The sequence below is a fragment of the Haliotis asinina genome, chromosome 6 (genome assembly GCF_037392515.1).
Source record: "Haliotis asinina isolate JCU_RB_2024 chromosome 6, JCU_Hal_asi_v2, whole genome shotgun sequence".
In the NCBI taxonomy this organism is placed as follows: Eukaryota; Metazoa; Mollusca; class Gastropoda; order Lepetellida; family Haliotidae; genus Haliotis; species Haliotis asinina.
The window spans coordinates 63,101,817-63,123,031 of record NC_090285.1 but is presented as its reverse complement, the minus strand read 5'-3'; the positions used below and the strand labels follow the sequence as shown (position 1 = coordinate 63,123,031).

At 40.2% G+C, this 21,215-nt stretch overlaps 2 protein-coding genes across 3 annotated transcripts in view; one reads left to right on the top strand and one right to left on the bottom strand.

Annotated features, from left to right (window-relative positions):
- LOC137286297 (protein F37C4.5-like) overlaps nt 1-10,443 on the top strand; it is a 29,310-nt gene extending 18,867 nt beyond the window's left edge. Inside the window, exons 5-9 of one of the 2 annotated variants that reach the window (XM_067818071.1) lie at nt 687-847; nt 5,741-5,861; nt 7,104-7,343; nt 7,785-8,018; nt 8,414-10,443. In XM_067818071.1, the coding sequence (XP_067674172.1) occupies nt 687-847; nt 5,741-5,861; nt 7,104-7,343; nt 7,785-8,018; nt 8,414-8,608 (951 nt within the window). In that variant the 3' untranslated portion in view covers nt 8,609-10,443. Of the gene's footprint in view, nt 1-686; nt 848-5,561; nt 5,698-5,740; nt 5,862-7,103; nt 7,344-7,784; nt 8,019-8,413 lie in introns of both variants that reach the window. The other variant, XM_067818070.1, reaches the window with a different exon arrangement.
- Nucleotides 10,444-11,738: 1,295 nt separating this feature from the next.
- LOC137288001 (uncharacterized) lies at nt 11,739-19,784 on the bottom strand. Its single transcript, XM_067820362.1, has 7 exons — nt 19,711-19,784; nt 17,922-17,999; nt 17,155-17,223; nt 16,143-16,172; nt 15,754-15,854; nt 13,550-14,663; nt 11,739-12,989 (listed from the first exon to the last, which is right to left on the bottom strand). Exons 1-7 carry the CDS (start codon nt 19,782-19,784, stop codon nt 12,884-12,886), a joined length of 1,572 nt encoding a protein of 523 aa, XP_067676463.1. The 3' UTR covers nt 11,739-12,883.
- Nucleotides 19,785-21,215: the final 1,431 nt, after the last annotated feature.

Below are 21,215 nucleotides of genomic sequence, written 5' to 3'. Positions count from 1 at the left end.
TGAGCGCTTGTTCGGCTATCAGTATGCTAGGGAGATGGCCACCCCTGGAAAACGATCGACTGAATGGGTCACGAGGTTACCCAAGGTGGTGTCGGCAATCAACCATGAAGTCACCCGTCTCACCGGTAAGAAACCGGCAGACGCTATCAAACTAAAATCAATAGTTGCAGAGTCGGCCGCTCCATTGCGTGGGAAGGAGAAACAGATACCAGATAGGGCCCTAGTGAGGTATCTGTACCAGCCGGGGGAACACGAGGGTGATAGCCGTAAGCGGGCCACCGATCCTATATGGTCAGTCAAAACTTACAACATAGATAAAGTGGATATAAAAGCCGACGAATCTAACTTGTACTACTTGAGGGGTGGGCCGGGTAGGGGGTTTGTAAGAGAAGAATTATTGATCGTACCGTACGGCACAGTGTTACCTCCAACACACGTTAAGTAGTAGGGGTAATAGTAGCAAGAGCTAATGGCCCAACCAAAGCCTTATTTAGTAAATAAGGCTTTATAGAGACATTTCTTGAAAGTGGTCCAGAACTGTCATTGTATATACTACTAAAAAGATTACAGATCGCATCCATATAGCTAGAATAACCAACCAATCACATCACTTGGATTTTTTGTCTACACATCATTGTTGAATATTAGTAGCATACCTTGGATTATCAAGAATACCCCTGTTTCAGATCATGTACTATGGGCAGATAACTCAGACAACCGGTGAGGACTGGACAGATGCCAAGTTGTTCCTGTCAACTGCCAGCCCCAGTGTTGGAGGTACAGTACCACTGTTGGGCACTGCGGTGCTCAGTATCCACAGACCGATCAGCTATGGCACAAGAAGCAGGTATGATCACTGTGTAATACCCTACCATTTAGGTTACCTGAATGAAGGATATCTCCCTTATCCTGTGAATTTTGATTGTTTGTGTCTTGTGTCCAGAGTATAGAGAACAGATTGGGAATAAAGTAAATCAAGTGTTAAATGATTAGGCAAGTCAAGATTTCTATAGCTGTAGACAAAAATTTAGTGTTCTTCTAGGCTCCCTTGGGATATTTTGTTGTTTTCTTTTTTAAGGTTGTATATATATTGCTATAAGGTAACTCTAACTCGGACCTAAATGTCAGTCTATTTATATTGAGGAAATTATATGAGTGCCCATGTCATACCATGTTCTGATAGTGCTGATTTCATATCCGAGTTTTTCACCGATGCTTTGTGCTCTTTGATGTGAATGCACAGGGGCCTGCCTGTTTCCCCTATGGAGCTGCTGGTACATGATCATTTCACTTTGTATACACGCCCTCTTGGGCTTGGGTTAGTTTGGCCGCTTCAGTTACCACTGGCTGTTAATAAAGACTCTAAGGATTTTCCAGAGGAGAAGGTAGTGTCAATGCTGGCACTTTTCTTTAGAAGTCTACTGATGTGATGACCGATGGATCTAACATAGGAAATATTCACACAGACAGGAAATTATATGAGTGCCCATGTCATACCATGTTCTGATAGTGCTGATTTCATATCCGAGTTTTTCACCGATGCTTTGTGCTCTTTGATGTGAATGCACAGGGGCCTGCCTGTTTCCCCTATGGAGCTGCTGGTACATGATCATTTCACTTTGTATACACGCCCTCTTGGGCTTGGGTTAGTTTGGCCGCTTCATTTACCACTGGCTGTTAATAAAGACTCTAAGGATTTTCCAGAGGAGAAGGTAGTGTCAATGCTGGCACTTTTCTTTAGAAGTCTACTGATGTGATGACCGATGGATCTAACATAGGAAATATTCACACAGACAGGAAATTATATGAGTGCCCATGTCATACCATGTTCTGATAGTGCTGATTTCATATCCGAGTTTTTCACCGATGCTTTGTGCTCTTTGATGTGAATGCACAGGGGCCTGCCTGTTTCCCCTATGGAGCTGCTGGTACATGATCATTTCACTTTGTATACACGCCCTCTTGGGCTTGGGTTAGTTTGGCCGCTTCATTTACCACTGGCTGTTAATAAAGACTCTAAGGATTTTCCAGAGGAGAAGGTAGTGTCAATGCTGGCACTTTTCTTTAGAAGTCTACTGATGTGATGACCGATGGATCTAACATAGGAAATATTCACACAGACAGGGGATGGTTCGAGTTTAGCAGGAGGTTGGTCACGATGTTCTAAGGTCCTGTTGATGGTGCATTTCTACTAGGTGTCTTGGATAGCTGTTCAGGGTGATGAAGGTAGATTTGCGATGGGCTGTTTCTTGTTGGAGGGGGTGCATATGTTCTTGGCACGTCTTGCGAGGGTTGAAACAATGGCTCTCTTGATCTGGGGGTGATGTTGGATCCATCAGTCATCACATCAGTAGACTTCTGAAGACAAGTGCCAGCATTGACTCTTGATCTCTGTACATCTCATCTGTAAATGCTATCTCACTGGCTTCCCGTATATACTATATAACTTTGCTCATTACCGAACTATGTCATTCACCTGACGAAGGGGCAAAAAGTAGCCCAGAAACTCATGCTGTAAACATAAAGAAGTTGTAAATCCATACCATTTGTTGTCATGTCACCCACCAGCTTCTAAATGCCAATCAAGCAATGTCAGAATAACAATGGTACCCCAGTACATCAAAATCATGTTGTGTATCGCATCAATTAAAGCTACTTGAACTTAAACTTTTCAATCTCTAAATGTTTGTTATTAAAACAGTCTTGAGTAATTCTAAACGCAACTAAAAAGTGCAACTTGTGGTTTGTCAACCCTTCACTGATTGGTCCATCTGTAAATAGCAACAAATCAAATAGCTGTTTTCTTTCTGTAAACAAATCGATAATGGTGAGCAAGTGTGATCAAAATCTTCCACATGCTCAAAATAAACTAGATTTCTTTTGACGTTTTACAAACAGAAACTTTGATAGAGGACTTCTAGATGCATTAATTTGCATGGACTGTGTTTCACAATCAGAATCAATTTCTGGTGATATTTTAATAGAACTTGAAAGGGAAATAACACAGTGGGAACAAGGTTTTAGCAACCTTAAAACAAGTTTTAGAGTGAAGACATGGCTGTTATGTCATCTAATAGTCATACTAGTATCTTGTTTTACACCAATATGGGTATAGAGTAAGGCACATATTATTACTTGCAGCATGTGGATAAAGGTGTATTAATATAAGCTATTCTTTGGCATTGTTTGGTGGATTTTGTCTAATTCTGTGAATAAGACAATTTTGCACATGTTACCCTCATCTGAAATGAATGCCCAGATTTTAAAAACAGATGGTGGGTATCTAAAAGTGTACATACCCACTTGAAATGGGAAATACCCGCTTTGTTTCAGATGTATGGGTGTCATACCAACATGACCAAATATCACTAGACTCAGGGTAGCCAAGACCTCACTAGCCCCTGTATATGTTATATATCACTAGACTCAGGGTAGCCAAAACCTCACTAGCCCCTGTATATGTTATATATCACCAGACTCAGGGTAGCCAAGACCTCTCTAGTCCCTGTATGTGTTATATATCACTAGACTCAGGGTAGCCAAGACCTCTCTAGTCCCTGTATGTGTTATATATCACTAGACTCAGAGTAGCCAAGACCTGACTAGCCCCTGTATATGTTATATATCACTAGACTCAGGGTAGCCAAGACCTCTCTAGCCCCTGTATATGTTATATATCACCAGACTCAGGGTAGCCAAGACCTCCCTAGCCCCTGTAAATGTTATATATCACTAGACTCAGGGTAGCCAAGACTTCACTAGTCCCTGTATGTCTTATATATCACTAGACTCAGGGTCGCCAAGACCTCACTAGCCCCTGTATATGTTATATATCACTAGACTCAGGGTAGCCAAGACCTCTCTAGTCCCTGTATATGTTATATATCACTAGACTCAGGGTAGCCAAGACTTCACTAGTCCCTGTATGTGTTATATATCACTAGACTCAGGGTCGCCAAGACCTCACTAGCCCCTGTATGTGTTATATATCACTAGACTCAGGGTAGCCAAGACCTCACTAGCCCCTGTATATGTTATATATCATTAGACTCAGGGTAGCCAAGACCTCACTAGCCCCTGTATATGTTATATATCATTAGACTCAGGGTAGCCAAGACCTCACTAGCCCCTGTATATGCTATATATCACTAGACCCAGGGTAGCCAAGACCTCTCTAGTCCCTGTATATGTTATATATCATTAGACTCAGGGTAGCCAAGACCTCACTAGCCCCTGTATATGTTATATATCACTAGACTCAGGGTAGCCAAGACCTCTCTAGCCCCTGTATATGTTATATATCACTAGACTCAGGGTAGCCAAGACCTCTCTAGTCCCAGTATGTGTTATATATCACTAGACTCTGGGTAGCCAAGACCTCTCTAGTCCCAGTACGTGTTATATATCAATAGACTCAGGGTAGCCAAGACCTCACTAGAACCTGTATATGTTATATATCACTAGACTCAGGGTAGCCAAGACCTTTTTAGTCCCTGTATGTGTTATGTATCACTAGACTCAGGGTAGCCAAAACCTCACTAGCCCCTGTATGTGTTATATATCACTAGACTCAGGAGAAAATAGTATTTTACCCGAGGGCATCATATAAGAAATATGAATCCCAATATTTTTGGCCTCATATGTATTTTGACATTTGTGGTATACATAGCAACAAGTAATATGAATGACGTGGTATAGCTGTATTTGTGCTTCAGATAATTCACCTTCAGCACAGCTGTTACTCCAGACGTTTTGTGCACATTTTGAAAGTCCATGAAGGGCCAAGTTTGAGCACGCACATATAGAATCATCTCTAAATATTACACTTAGGCATAACACAGACTGTCATATCTGTCATACTATAGCAAATATGCTAATGGTTTCAACACAGATTAATCGATCCTTGACTCTGGCTGATATATCACTAGTTTCTGTTGAACTAAATTTATGATATCACTTGCCTGTGGCTAGCCAAGACCTCACTAGACCCTGTGTAAATTTTATATCTCTTGACTACGGATAGCCAAGACTTCACTGGACCCTGTATATGTTATGTATCACTAGACTAAGGGTAGCCAAGACCTCACTAGACCCTGTATATGTTATATATCATTAGACTCAGGGTAGCCAAGACCTCTCTAGTCCCAGTACGTGTTATATATCATTAGACTCAGGGTAGCCAAGACCTCACTAGCCCCTGTATATGTTATATATCACTAGACTCAGGGTAGCCAAGACCTTTTTAGTCCCTGTATGTGTTATATATCGCTAGACTCAGATTAGCCAAGACCTCACTAGACCCTGTATATGTTCTGTATCACTAGACTCAGGGTAGCCAAGACCTCACTAGCCTCATTGGTTGACATTGCCAGGAGTTCATCCATATAATGGTCAGTAAGACAGAAGAAAAGTGCTTTACTTTGACAAAACCAGTTAAGCACTTTAACCACTGGGCCCTCCAACCATCATTATATGCCATTCATTGATGCATCAAGAGCTGCAGTTATCATTCTGACAGCATCTCTGTTGTTTATAAACATACTGGGGAAAATCTTGTTTAGATATCGGCCTTGGGCAAAAGCAAGGAATTCGTATATCAGGGAGACATCCTTGCAAGATGAATCTGATGAAGATCTGTATGCGTGTTCTGAAAGTATTGAATCAACACCTAGACTCATGAGCTACACTCAATCAAAGGTATGTTTATACCCTGAGATTTGTTTTTTGGCACCTTTATCAGGTCTTTCCGAAAGTCAAGAATCAGTACTTATGCTCCAGAGAGGAGCTTGTGTCTGAAATCTGCAGGACTTCTTGAAGACTCGATGGAATCTTTTGCTCCAATGCCATTTGTTGAGACAAAGGTATGAAGGCATTGTATTGCATGTGTCACCAAAGTAAAAGAATATTGTCTTTTGTTGCATGCTTTGACTATTTAAGTTAAGAAACATTTCAGGATTGTTCAACATCAACTTTTGAACTCAAGTCTCTGATCCAAAAAATGTGAAAATAATCTGTCTTGTTTATCCTCCTCTGTAAATAGTGGATTCATAATATAGAGAAGATATCACACAAATGTAACAGTTGTACTTAAAATTTTTAAACTCACCTGAATATTATTTCCTCACTAAATCAACTTTGATGCTTGGTATTGTCACCATGGCAACCATGTTTGTTTGTAGTCTGTTCTTGGATTCATCACATTCTAGTGTTTGTTACATCGATGTTGTGACCCATGAACATCAGGGGTAGAATAGGCCTTCAGAAACCCTTGCTCGCCACAAAAAGGTGACTATGCTTGTCATAAGAGGAGACTTACAGAATTGGATGGTCAGACTCACTGATTTGGTTGACTTGTCATCAGTTCCCAATTGCACAGATCAATGCTCATGCGGTTGACCATTGGATTGTCTGGTCCTCACTTGATTATTTACAATCCACGGCCATATAGCTGGAATATTGCTGAGTGTGGCATTAAACTAATCTCAATCACAACATTGCTGTTCTGTTATCATTACACATGCACAGTGTAGTTTTTTATGTTTTAAACTGAGGCCAAATAATGGTGAGCTGGCACCTGCTTAACATAATACAGATGCTCACTGTTTCATGTGATCTCTAGTCACTGAAAATACCTAATTTGGAAGCAAATGTAAATTTATATTCTTATGATGGGAATGACAACCATCCTTTGGGTCACTGATCAACAATCTCAATAAAGAAAAATGTCAACAATACTATATTTTGTTTTCACATTTTTGTGTACTGGTATTTTTAGTGAACAGTTTCCTTTTCAATTTTCCATTTTTCACTTTTCATGATCACTAAACTCGTGTCGTTAATTCTGGCTTTGCCTCATCATGATATGTTGGGCAGGTAATGATCGCTTTGAAACTGGTTGTTTCTTACGTAGAGGAGGGGGACACTGAGGTGGGTCATGGACTCAATCATATTCTGATGACATTCCCAAATGTAGTCTTAAAATTTTCAGCAAACTATTTCTTTATGAGTTAGCCTACCCCTCTCAAAATCATTTGCCAAACAACCCGACTTAGCCATGTAAGAAACGATGAGTCCCTGATGTTTAATCCCTCATATATTTCCAGGTGACTGAATCGACCACCAGCACATCCTATGAAATTGCTCGTCAGACATCGATCCCAAGTGACAACCTGCCACACAAGGTGTCTGTGGGAATATTTGATGTGAAGCCCAAGCTGGAGTATATCGCAATCCCTAAGGTGGAACCAAGGGCATATCTCCAGGCCAAGGTCACCAACAACTCAGTGTTTACTCTCTTGCCAGGTGCAACCAGCATATTTCTGGATAACAGCTTTGTTGCAAAGGTGAGGAGAGTCTTGACACACCTAAAGAAACTAACACAGAAGTGTCACTCTTGGACTTGCATAGCAAATAAAGTCTCACAACACAGGATCTTGCATGGCAAAGTCAGTGTTACAGCACATGAGTTTGCACAGCAAAGTGTTTGTTTGATTGTTTCATAATTTACGCTGCCTCAGCAATATTTCAGATAATTAATGATGATAATAATAGTCGTCCTGTGAGGTGCTAGAGGGTTATTAGTCACATGACTTATCCCACCAGGTACCCATTTTGTGTTTGTAAATAATCAAGTCTGGAAAAGATACTGAACTGACATGGCATCATACAACCCAAATGGGATATGATGACTAGTAGGTAGGTTAATCAGCAGAGTGAGAGGTACAGCAAAATGGGCAGCTACGCAGATCAGTTGTAACAAGATGCAATACCTGCTTCTATTCCAGGCTGAAATCAAGTTGGTGTCCCCGGGCGAGGAGTTCTTGTGTTCTCTGGGTGTTGACCCTGCAGTCAAGGTCATATATAAACCATTGAAAAAGTTCAAAGCCTCCACAGGCCTCATTAGTAAAACCACCAACACAACCTATGAGCAAGTGGTCGAAATCAAGAACACACATGAGTATTCCATCGATATTGTGCTGAAACTTCAACTGCCCCGCAGTAGTGATGACAAAATCAAGGTAGGTAACACCCTCCAGTGTCTTTGTTTTTCTATGATTAATATCTGTAAATACAACCATTGGACTGACTTGATGACTGATTGTTTCCACACATATGGACATGGCATGTTGTCCATTATCTGTCTCTCTGTCCATCAGTTGCTTCAACTTCGAAATGGCTTTTGCGTTCACCATGAAACTTGGAGGGAGTCACTTGGGGACTATACTATCTTTCTTCCTTTTTAAAAATGATTACTTACGTTAAATATGATTTTAGCTTTACTTTGAATGTGTTTTATGTATGAGCTTATTCAAAATCAGTGATGGTACACAGTATTCCCCAGTCTTTTGATCAAAGTGCATAATATGTATGATTATTATGCGAAAAGATAATATGTGTTACTTTTTCTCTACAGGTGACTCTGCTGGAACCCAGTCTTGACATGAAACACCCAGAGAAGAATACCAACCCCCATATCACCAAACAGAACCATGTAGTATGGAAACTGGACCTTGCCAAACAAGTGACAAGGGAGATAACCCTCAAATACACAGTAGACCATCCACCACAACAGGAGACACATTTGACAGAAGCATTTGAGAATGAATGAGCTGACCTGTGATGAAACTAAAAATATGAATGGGTGGATACTTAATTATATTTTTTACATGTCTACATGTTGACTTTATGACCATATTATTTATTTTGTAGATGGTCACTCACTTTATACCCTGATCACACAGAGAAAATGTCTCAGACATGTTGGTTCTATCAATGAATGAAGGACTGGCACCCACAACCAAAATTGTGGAGCTAAATTCCCCATTAAAACATGCCATAAAAAGTGCTGTCCAGTGCATCTTAATTCTCCTATATTCAAACTTAACATGTGTTATATCTATCCACTTTCTAAATGGCATTTTGTATTCAATATACTGAAATTGTTATGCCAATGACAGTAACATTTCTTGTAGAATGCTGTTATATATCAAGTCTTTCATATTTCTGTGAAGATCATTGAAGTGGGCTTACTTAATATTCATATGGCTGTCCGCATATATGAGGCAATATTTTGATACATACACTATATGTATGACTTGTTCAAAGAGCAACGTGCCTTACCTTTGCCATAATATTCATATCATGCCTCAGTAATCTCTGTGATTTGACTGCAGTGTGAGAACTGTGATTGTCAGATACATTTAACCACCTGACTTTACAATGTGTAGATACTGTGTGGACTGTTGACAATTACATCTAGCAATGTAACTCTCCTTTTGTTTATACCTGTACTATTGTTGTGTAATATATATAACTATTGACCAAAATGTGACATTTTGTGTTACTACTTTCTTTGTTTAAAATATGCAATAACACCCAGCAAAAATAGGTTAAAACATGTTGGTAGTAATAACCAATTTATAGGTAGTATTAACCTACTAGCCTCCAAGACACGAGGTGTCCCGTCTTATGGTGTGTGGAGTACAAGGGTTTCGTTGTACATGTATTTGATTGTTTTCACTGTGATTAAGCTGAGAATTAATTGAGAATACCCTGTGCATGATAAAAAGATTATGTTACAAATGTTGTTTGGTTTGTTTGACAAATGTTATTTAACTTTGTTTTACAATATCTGTGAAAAATATTCTTGGTTATTTATAGGTCCAATAGACATTCCTATAGTTCATGTACATCACCTATCTACATCCACTGCCCTAATACTCATGTCTGTTGTATACTACATATATTATCACCAACCCAGTCATAGTAAGTAAGAGTATATTTTATCTTCCTGTTTGTACGTTTTAGAAACGTTTACATAGTCTTTGTTATATACATTAATAAATGTATGGTGGATGTGGTCCTCCCACCCAAATTGTGCATAGTCTTTCTTGTCAGCTTGGATGGGTGCTCATGATATCAGTCTCTGGTTTGTTCGATCCAGATTCAGCACAGCACTGGTCTTACATAACCAGTGCTTATTGCTACAGGTGACAGGATGGTGGTCAGACTCCTTGAGTTGTTGTGGTACCAATGCAGCCACACAGGAGATTGTTTCTGCGAACACCAGGTGTCATGGCCATTTTGAAGTGAATCATGAACACATGTTCATGAAATTGCTGTAATGGTAGGACCTCAGTCATGGACAGTGGAGTAACATGGAGGTGGACTGAGTTTGGTCCTTTGACACATCCACTAATGCTTTGTACAGACCAGGATTATGAACTACTGTATATGGAACTATATATATGACTGCTGGTGGGAGTATTAGTATTCACTCGTCCCATTCCCGTCAGGGAACTCCCGACCAGTTCTATACAGTGAGGGTTGTTTCTTCAGGTGATGCAAAATATTGTTTGCAGTTTTATGGACCTAGTTTGTTCATAAATCGATTAGTTAGTAATTGTTGAAAAGTATATTTTAATAAATATCTAAAAATGGAAAGGGGTTTGTTCTAGTTGCTAAAGTAAGAAAGAAAGTTTTGATGTCTTTTGTGCAGGTTTGACTCATCAGCTGATGTCTGAGTGTGAAAGCACAGCACTGCAAAGCTATGGTTCTGACGCTGGTTTAATGCCATATCCTTAGCCTGGTAGCATCCTATTCAGTGTGCACAATAGCCATGGGCTAGTAGAAATTCGGTTGGGTCAGTAAATTTCCACAGTCACTGGTCTGACTGGCTACTGTCACTCCGACTTGTCAAGTTATAATACACTTTTATATCATGCCAGTCACTGGTCTGACTGGCTATGGTCACTCCGACTTGTCGAGTTATAATACACTTTTATATCATGCCAGTCACTGGTCTGACTGGCTACTGTCACTCCGACTTGTCGAGTTACAATACACTTTTATATCATGCCAGTCACTGGTCTGACTGGCTACTGTCACTCCGAATTGTCAGGTTATAATACACTTTTAGATCATGCCAGCCACTGGTGTGACTGGCTACTGTCACTCCGAATTGTCAGGTTATAATACACTTTTAGATCATGCCAGCCACTGGTGTGACTGGCTACTGTCACTCCGATTTGTCAGGTTATAATACACTTTTAGATCATGCCTGATGAAAATGTTCATCATATTAGCATCATAATAATGAAACCCCAGTCTACATTCAAATGTCGAACTAATGAATTATTCAGTGGGCTTTCATTCATAGTTATCTCGTAAGAGGCGACTAACGGGATCGGGTGGTCAGACTAGCTGACTTGGTTGACACATGTCATCGGTTCCCCATTGCGCAGATCGATGCTCATGTTGTTGATCACTGGATTGTCTGGTCCAGACTCGATTATTTACAGACCGTCGCCATATAGCTGGAATATTGCTAAGTGCGACGTAAAACTAAACTCACTCACTCACTCATAGTTATCTCAAGTGGTTATGTTCATAATATCCACCTCTGGTTGTTCTACCCTGACTATGTACAGGTTCCATCACCAGACCACAGTATCCTTGTATCTCTACACAATTGTGCCAACACACTTGTCAATCTAGCGCTTAACGTAAACCTGTTTGCATGTTATTAAGGTAATCTGACTATTCTGTAAAAACTTAGACCAACACCTTCCATCATAGTTGAATCATGCACAGATCCGTATGCAGGAACTCGGCGTATCTTTTCGACTTCTTAGGCTAAATGAAAAAAAGTGAAATGTTTCTCGGGCATCAGCGCGTCACTTTCATTTGTACACGTAACAGTTTTTTTATTGTCATTTAAGAATAATAGTCAAGCAGTCTGGCACATCTAAGGGAATATTTATTTAAAATACAGCAGGTGAGGGTAATATGGTACATAAATTCATATAAGCCTCTACAGGCACAGGTTATTATAAATTCAAATGAAACATCCTAATTTACACAAATCCACATGTATGAAAACCATTATGAAATACGAAAACCAACGTAGCTGTTGTGAAAACCATATAACAAATCGTCGATAGATAACAGAGAGATAACACAGTTGTGACAGGTAAGTGAGATAGGACACAATTCTTAGAAAGCTTTTAGGATGGATATGTTTAACAATATTCGAACATATTAATCTGTGTGCGTGGGGAGGAGACTGAACTAACACAAATTATGGCGTCATCAGTGACTGTGATGTAAGGCGACTGTGACATTATGACGTCATAATGTGACTGGATTAGTACTATAAGTATGTTTTATTTAGTGCGGGACTGAATAAAAAAATACACCAAAAGTAATGTTATTTTAGAGTTCCCTTTAAGCTGAAATTATTGAGAGGTTTCCTTTATCTGCACACGAAAATTAGTATAGATGCATTGTGAGGTCCAAATATCATGACGTCATGGAATCTCAAGCCGTATTTACTAATCCCCGGAAATAAAACTGAAATCTCTTAGAGAAAAGGTCGTGTTTCTAGACACGCACACACAGACCGGTTTATCCATTCATCCATACGCGAGCGCGCACACACATACGTACATACATGCACGTACGCACGTACGCACATACGTACACATCCACATACACACATGAGTACATACATACATACATACATACATACATACATACATACATACATACATACATACATACATGGCATAAACATGATCGGTTCAATACAAATACGATGTACGATGATGTATCAGACTAAGAGGGGACTTATCCTCACCTTGTCATAATGATAAAAAACAAAATCATGCAAGTCTGAAAAAAATAAATGAATCCTTGAAATAACAAACAGGACAGTAACAAATACGTGAATCACCTACGATAATCATAAACTCATAAGGAATAACTTAACACAAAACAAAACTGAAATTTTAAACAAAAATTAAAATATTACCATATAAACAGACAGACATGTTTAAGCTCGTGGACTTAACTCAAAAAAAAATGTAATCCCGCAATAATACGCTCAGCCTCTGAAGGCAGATGAGTTAATTCCATCGAAGGACACTCGTTTAGAGTAGACTCTGTTGTCGCGGAGATCAGGGACTTCTTCCATGTGCATCAGGTAGTGCCTGTATTGGACAAACAGACAAGCCTCGAGTTTCAGTAAGAGCGTGAATTGTCCTGCAAGATTTAAGAGAAGGGAGCTCTTCTTTGATGGGCATTGAAGTCGGATGATGACTATTTTTATGAATATACAATTTCTTTTATTCTATGAAAGGCGATGTTTCGACATAGATTCTAATGTCGTTGTCTAGCAAGTGACGTGTTGATCACTGGATTATCTTGTCCATTATTGACATTTTTGACAGACCACCGCCATGCAGCTAGAATATTGCTGATTGCAATGTAAAGTTAAACTCACACTCACTCAGCCACTGAACATACATGTGAGAAACAATCTATTTCCAGAAATGACATTGTTCCCACGTGACGTCATTCTGACTTAGGTCACAGTGAGAATCAAATGACGCCAACAATTCCGAATGGCGTAAATCAAACACTGACGTATTATTCGGTCTGCGTGGTGATGAGTTGGGGCCCCTGAAGTGATACTGGAACTCGTAACTGTATCTTAACCCAATGTGTAGGTAATGAAGTACGTAATAGCCAGGTATGGACTGCGACTTACTTTGAATGACAGAAGCTCCTGAAGTCTGGAATCTGTAGATGAGGTAGAAGAGTATTTCTCCTCCATCCTGCCTCCAGCATCTCGTCCGTCCCCAATTCAGATGCATCCCTCTCCTCTTGGTCCTTCTCCTCCTGATCCTCCACATCTTCCTCCTCCAATTTTTCATCTTCTCCTTCTCCTTTTTCCCCAGGTCTCTGTGACTCCCGCACCAAGATCGAGTAGGGCAGGTATTCGAAATTTCCATTGATCTCGTATACATTTGGGGGATCCTCATCGAATCTGACTTTCCTCAAAGAACGAGTGTTGTCTTCTTTTACCTTGGGATGTGGGTACTTTTTGGAAGTTTCAAAATGAATGCGAGTTTGAGCCACTTTCGGATAACGCATGTTCAAAAGTTCCTTAGACAATCTTTGCGTACCCTTACAAGAATTACTGGGCTTTGGTTTATCTGGAAAAAGATTCGATGGGTTGCAACTTATAAGTCTCCTGTCTGGCGTATTTCTTCGTAGACATTTACCCATCTCCTGTTTGGACCGAACATGTACCTGAGGCTCGCGAGTTGGTTGAAGCAGCTCGCCATCACCCATGTAACTCTCAAAATCTTCAGAACACACGGGAGGAGTTTTTGTGTACACGTTCGGTAGATTCCAGCCTTCCTGACTCAACCTTGCTCTGATGTTGATCAAAGAATCAGAGACCGGCATCTGCTGTGGTGGAGCTTCCTCTTCCTGGTTTGGATATACGACGTCTTCCTTATCAACACCATCTCCGTCAACACGATCTCCATCGTCGTCCTTGACACATGGACTGTTGGCATATGACAACCTCCTATGAATGGGAGGAAGGAACATCTTTGCTTGGTCCTCGACCAGACTGGTGTTGGAGTAAGACTGCCGGTAGACTGTCGTATACCGGAAGTTCTCGTATTCGTTCACTGGCTCCCTGACTGGCACTGAATCTGGTTTGCCTGCTTTTGACATCCTGTCCATCCTGACATTCCGTCTGATGGTTTGGGTGTGGTCCGGAAAGGTTGTGGAAGCACGAGGAGAGATGTACAAGTCCCGCGTACACTGCGCCAAGCATTCTCTGGTTGGTCGACTCAGAATATACGTGCCTGTCATGACCAAGATGAAAGAAAATACTTCAGAATGTGTACCTGATTAGCTTAACCTAATGCAACAAACTCACTAATTTATGAACTTTCGACAAGCAGACAGACTGACAATACATCATAGCGCTCAGCGCAAAATCTTGCCACCTGGCCACTATATCTGTTTTTCGTTTGTTTGAATGTTAGATTCGCTCGATAAATACATTTCAGATTGGTCCTTCGGCTCCATGTGAGTGGTTTGATCATTATCTAAAGGGAACACGGTTTTGGCATATCTTATCTACGGATAAAATTGGTGTCTTGATACAGCTGAAATAATATGAAGAGCACTCATTCAGACACACTTAAGCTACTGTGAATAAATTGAGATGGGTTAGTTGATTTAAAATCGCGTGCAAGATTTATTCATTTATGAAGAGGGACGGGTATGTTGCTACTATTTATAGTCCAGATTTATAGTCCGCGACCTGCGCGACACCATGCCCCTCTTAATATTGATGCCACACAAAGACAAACAGTACGACTCCGTCCCAGTGTGACGCAGTATGATCCCCACTATGTAGAAGGCCAGTCACGGAAACAGCAAGTGCCATTATCTTACCTCATACATCTGACCTCACACATGAATGTCGCTTTCTGATTGGCTAAGCGCTATTCTACTATTTTCAATGTATCCCGCTTACAGGCGATGTATTATTTTCAGTGTACACTGCTGGGAATTTAGAACTCTTCTGGTACTTCATGGGAGTACGTTTTTATCTCGAATAACATTGAATCATGCATCAAGCACGGAAATTACCGCCGTTTTGACAATCGACGGAAAGGAGATAACTCTGCATCGGTAAGATAAATACCTTGTGTCGTCTGCAAAATGGCGATTCGCCTCGCATTCAACAGAAGTGCTTCAAACAGTTCAAAATTAAAATTTCATGCGGTCGGTAAGATAAATACGTTGTTCACTAGTCCCTAGGGGGCCATGGGCTCGCTTTCATAGGCGGAGGTAGAGTAAAATATACGCCTCAACCAATATAACTTTAAAGGCCGTACACATCCACACTCACGCATCACAAATACAGGTCGAGGGTTAACCTACCGTCACTGTGCTGACGGTCAGGGTCGTTCTGTGGGAAGATGGCAGGCGTAGGTCTGCGAGGGACCCGTCGGGAGGTGTTGTGGGTCATCTTCATCCGGCTCCTGCACATAATAAGAGAGTCTGAAAACAACACACTGGAATATCGGGAATGAAGTACTTGGATCATACAAAGCAGAAACGGCTGCCATGAATCCCAGGGCATTCTTGCTTCTAAAAGAGGTGCAACGCTTTACTGAGACAATCAAATATACTTTTTGTAACACTTTGATTTCGGAAGAATATCAGTGATATATCAACCATTTATTTGACTTAAGTAGTGTACGTAATATTCAATAAATCTGAGGAATTATACATGTTCCAACTGCATAAATATATGCAGAGAGTCTTACCCGACATCGCCGTAATTTGGTTTCGGTGTCCTGAAAATAAATCAAAAGTTGCGAGTAATTAAGGTGACGCTTTCACCATTCAAGAACGCGAGACATTTACAGATTTGCAGGGGTTAAAGGTTTTGAGAGTGATAATATTTGGTCAGTAGATAGGAAAAAAAGAACAAAATGCTAAAAGGTTTCGATCGTTAAAATCCAAACGTTCTGGATGGATCGGTCGGTGACACTCGGTCAGGCAACGAGACGAACGATCTAAAATCTGGCATTCCATTTTCGTTTTTTCTTGTCCCGACTCGACTGTCTCCAAAGTGCGGTGATATATTTGGAATATTACTGGATGCGGTCTTACAAAAACGTTCACTCACGCTAATATTAAATTTTAATTGGTCGTGTATAATGCTTTTCATTTAATGAAGTTACATGTTATAACAGTAGAAAGTGTCATCCCAGAAAACCTACGTGATAGTTAGGGGAGGACACAAGTTGAACGTGTGCAAAAGTTCAATATTGATGCCATTTATTCAATATTTGAACTTCAAGTAATATATTTTTGCACATCGTACCTATGAAACATTGATAATCAGCGCCGTTTACTAAGTGTGTGTGTGTGTGTGTGTGTGTGAGAGAGAGAGAGAGAGGGGGGGGGAGAAAGGGGAAAGAAAGAGAGAAAGTGAAAGGTAAAAGTGGACAGTAGACAGTAGACAGTTATTGGCCTAAATTTTGTTTGGTTTACGTAAGTGTAGCGGCGATAATATGTCCGAGTACCGTGCTGGGATTCGAACCTGATCCGAAGTTGGACGCCTTGTCTACATGACCAAAGAGGTTAACCCCATCAACAAGCTGACAAAGTAAGGATGTCATGTGTGAGATGACTCCACACCCTGCTACATAAACATAAAATCATGACTGACTGATAGGTTTCAAATGAAGCCCCACCGAATAACGAATAATAACAATTTAACTCATTTCAAATCAGACGCTAACAAGGCCAAGACTACAGTATGTAACTCACATGAAACTCTCCACATCGCTTGTTTTCACACCCAAGGGGACAACGTGCAAGCTGTTGAAGTTGTTGCGGCTATAACAGTAAAACATCTGTCAAGCAATATATATATATATATATATATATACACGATGTGCATTGTCAACGCAATTTGCTCCACGAAGCCTACAAGTCATAGGAATTTGGCCCTGACTATGTTCTGAATAGAGAAATCTTCTTAAACAATAAACAAAGGTTTTACAGATACTGTTGTTTTGAAGGCCATTGGGGGTATCGGCCATGATTATGTATGACATGATTATGTATGACATGATTGTGTATGACATGATTATGTATGACATGATTATGTAGTGTCGTACAGCGTAAATGCGGTGAATGGAAGGCTGGCAATACCAAAATACCTTTAGAATAAGATACTTGTTTCTGCCTTGCCTGGTGCTTAATATTTGAACTCAAATACAAGAACTGTTTGCGTTAGAGTCAGTGTACCGAGTCCGAGTGAGTCTCTGTTTCACTGCTGTCTTTTGTCTCAGGGGACAAGTACAAGTCGTCATAAATGCGCGCGCACATGCTCGCACCCTCGCACCAGCATCTATGCGCCTGTTTGCGCACGCACATGCATGTAACAATAAAAGGACAATGATCTTAAACGCTAAGTAAAAGTGTTGAATTCTTATTGATAACGTTCATAATTATGCCGTTTTCATTCTTTCTAATATCGCCAAAGAGACGTCTTTTCAGGGTGTACAGACCACGTGTCCAGTGATACTCACAATCTGGCCAGGGGGTCCCTTGTTTCTAGGAGCGGCACATCGTTTATTGGGTTCTCTCCCCATCGCTGCGGCCTTGACCTTACAAACGAAGCAAATGTTGACAAGGTGAGTATATACGATGATAGTACTAATCCATTCCCTCGTTTCAGGTGGCAATAGGCTAGCATCAAAATTATATATCACCATTCTTGCTTTTTCTGGAGGTTTGTGTACACGATATATAAACACCTGGGAACAATGTTAAGTAATACTTGGCTGAGTATCGCAAATGTCTAAGTTATTTTATTCTAACGTCGATTTCCAATGGTCCCATAACAAGAAGTGGGTAGCGCTTCGTCCCAAGGGCCACTTCGCTGAACAGTATACGTGCGCTTCACTGACTTGTATAGACACAATGGCCGGACATTTTCCTGAACTGTATTGTTATCATCTGAAGTTGTAAGCTATTTCTTGTTGTCTTTAATGTTTTTAAAATATTCTGAACACCTTTAATTATGCGAATGTATACAATGCCATACGAAAGTATGAAACACTAGCGGAAACGCGTCAAGCCTACGGTTCACATGTATATGGTACCTGTATGAAACAAGACTTCCATTTGTCCGGTAGTGTATTTGCTGCTATTTGAATAAAGTGACGTGCCACTTTCACTCTTAAATGATTTGTGCTCACCTAAAGCATTGTGTTAAATATTTATGCCTCACATCAAGGTTGCCGTTTCACTTTTGTTCAAATATTAAGAGCAATATTCAGTGTTCTTGTAAATATTCAGAGACCCTATTGAGAAGGTGTTTCTTTCAAATGTCAGTCTTCTACGTCTCATCTTTGAGGTATGCTCACTTTACAACTTTACAAGTTGCACTTTAAAAAGTGTGTTTTACGTTTGTTTTGCTTTTTGTTTGTTTTGTGTGTGCATGTGTGTTTTGGTTTTAATCATTCTAGACTACATCTAAGGATGAATACTCTTTCGTGGAACCTGATATCAGAATATTTTCAGTCACTGGTATGACTGGGTATGAGTTAGATCTTCAGTAACCCATGCTTTTCGTAACAGGCGACTAGTGGCCAGGCTCGCTGAATAGGTTGACAAATGTCACCGTAGACAGACCCCATATAGCTGGAATATTTCTGAGTGCGGTGTAAAACTAAACTCACTCACTCACTCACTGGAATATTGCTGAGTGCGGCATCGATCAGTCAGCCAATCAATCAATCAAAACAGGCAATCGATCACACACGAATACACAGAACTACAGACATCTTGCCAGTTATATTGGCACACTTGACGTAATTTCCAAAAAGACTTACATGTTATTTCAGTGTAGATTAGATGATTTCCATGAAGTGAGCTTAGAATGAATCTTTGTAAAATTTGACAGGTAAATGTGAAATCATCTCTGCTCTGCGCACATAATTTCAGTTCAAACTTCAGACCACTATTTAACAAATGATATCAGATTTATCAACTTACGTATGTTTCCACAATGCACAAGACTATAGGCCGTCATGTTATAAGGAGTTCACGGCATCGTACATATAGTATATTGATTAAATGATTCCCATTCGGAAATTTAAACAGAAATGATTTGATTTAAGTAAGGTGGTTCCTCACAAATGTCCAAAAATTGACTTAGATCTTACAAATAATATATCAATGAAAACTATTTATGCTACACGAAATCTACATGTAAGTCTATGGAAATTACAAGTGGCCCAATATTACTGACGCGGGTCTGTACCTGGGAGTGTTGTGATTGCCTGTGAACATGTTTAAAGTAAGGTTACTGACCTCTCGTCGCTGTATGCAGTGTACAATGTCCTGGCCAGAGACTGCTGAGCAAAGGGAGGAAGAGCGAGTGTCATCATCCCGACAATGTCCACTTCACTGGACACACCAGACACGTCTGTGACGTCATGTTATTGTTGCGTCATCGCTTGCGACTTCTGGTTCTAACTTAGAGGTGCGTCCTCACGATGCGCCATCAACGAACAACTTGTAGTTTTAGATGTTAACAACTGCCTCACATTTTACGACACTTGTTGTAAATCGTATGTAATTGAGGGACAGTACTGTTACCTGTTGCGTTATCTGTAGTTAACTGAAAATACACATCATTACATAACCTTATAGTGAGTGAGTTTAGTTTTACGCCGCTTTTAGCATTATTCCAGAAATATAACGGCGAGGGACATGAGAAATGGGCTTCACACATTTTACTCATGCGCGGAAACGAATTCAGTTACATATTGTTACTCTGATTATATATAGTGGCTGTCTCCATTGTTACAAACAGTGGTAATCATGACACTGTTCAGAATATTCTAGTTTCGTTTTAACAATAGTTATAGAATAGTAGCATATAACAATAAAACAGTAGTGCATAAACGCCGCTATGTAACACGGTTTGTAGAATAGCGTATAAGATGGTTGTAAGTATCCCATGACATATGGCAAGTAAATAATATCCATCGTATCCTTTTTATTTTGTTACTGCTTCAAAGCGGAAAATTGTTAGAAAGCGTATAAACGAAAGAATGAATAGACGAGAAAATTGGATGTGACAAACAATGATGTTTTTAAAACTGTCCAACACTGATAACTGTCGCCATAACGCCGCAAGCAAGCGTAATATTCAAAACCTGTGATACCTGTATCAGGTACATCCCAACCAAATAATCATCTCTTGTTTGTTTCGATAAGGCGGGTAGAATAGTTGGTAAAGCGTTAGCTCGACAGGTCAAAGACCCAGGTTCGATTCCCGACATGGGTACAAGATGGGAAGCTTTTTGACTCCTGTCGTAACAAAAAGGATTGTAAAACCTCTCACTCACTCACTCACTCATTTTCGCCACCAACAAGCGCACGGGCGTGTATTACCTTTGCCCTTGGTGAATTCACACAATAGTGTGTACGTGGTCACGAGTTTTGGTGACCGTGACTTTAAATAGTAACCGGTTTTATCACCTTGATCTCTGATGAAAGCTGGCTGATACTGGCGTTAGAGCATGGATCGCTTTAAATACTTAAAGCATGGTTTGCAATATCAAACCATGATTTTTGTAGCTGATGACTGATCATACGTTAACTGTGATTTGTCATGAACGTGATTATTGGTGTAAGCGTGGCAAGTCACTTTTACAGGGGACGAAAATAGAAACCGACTGTGAGAAACAGTAGATCTACAAAGGAACTGATTTCAGAAACGACGAACGGGATCGGTTTGACTGATCGGTTTGACTGATCGGTTTGGCTTTGTTGATGGTGAGAGCATATGCCATATATCAATACTTATG

Excerpts from the sequence above, each read along its gene's own strand:
- LOC137288001 (XM_067820362.1), bottom strand. The coding sequence starts at position 19,784 with ATGACACTCGCTCTTCCTCCCTTTGCTCAGCAGTCTCTGGCCAGGACA. Across the intron at positions 17,224-17,921 it reads AGGGACCCCCTGGCCAGATT|CCGCAACAACTTCAACAGCT; the intron begins GTGAGTATCACT and ends TTACTGTTATAG. Across the intron at positions 14,664-15,753 it reads TGACCGTCAGCACAGTGACG|GCACGTATATTCTGAGTCGA; the intron begins GTAGGTTAACCC and ends TGGTCATGACAG.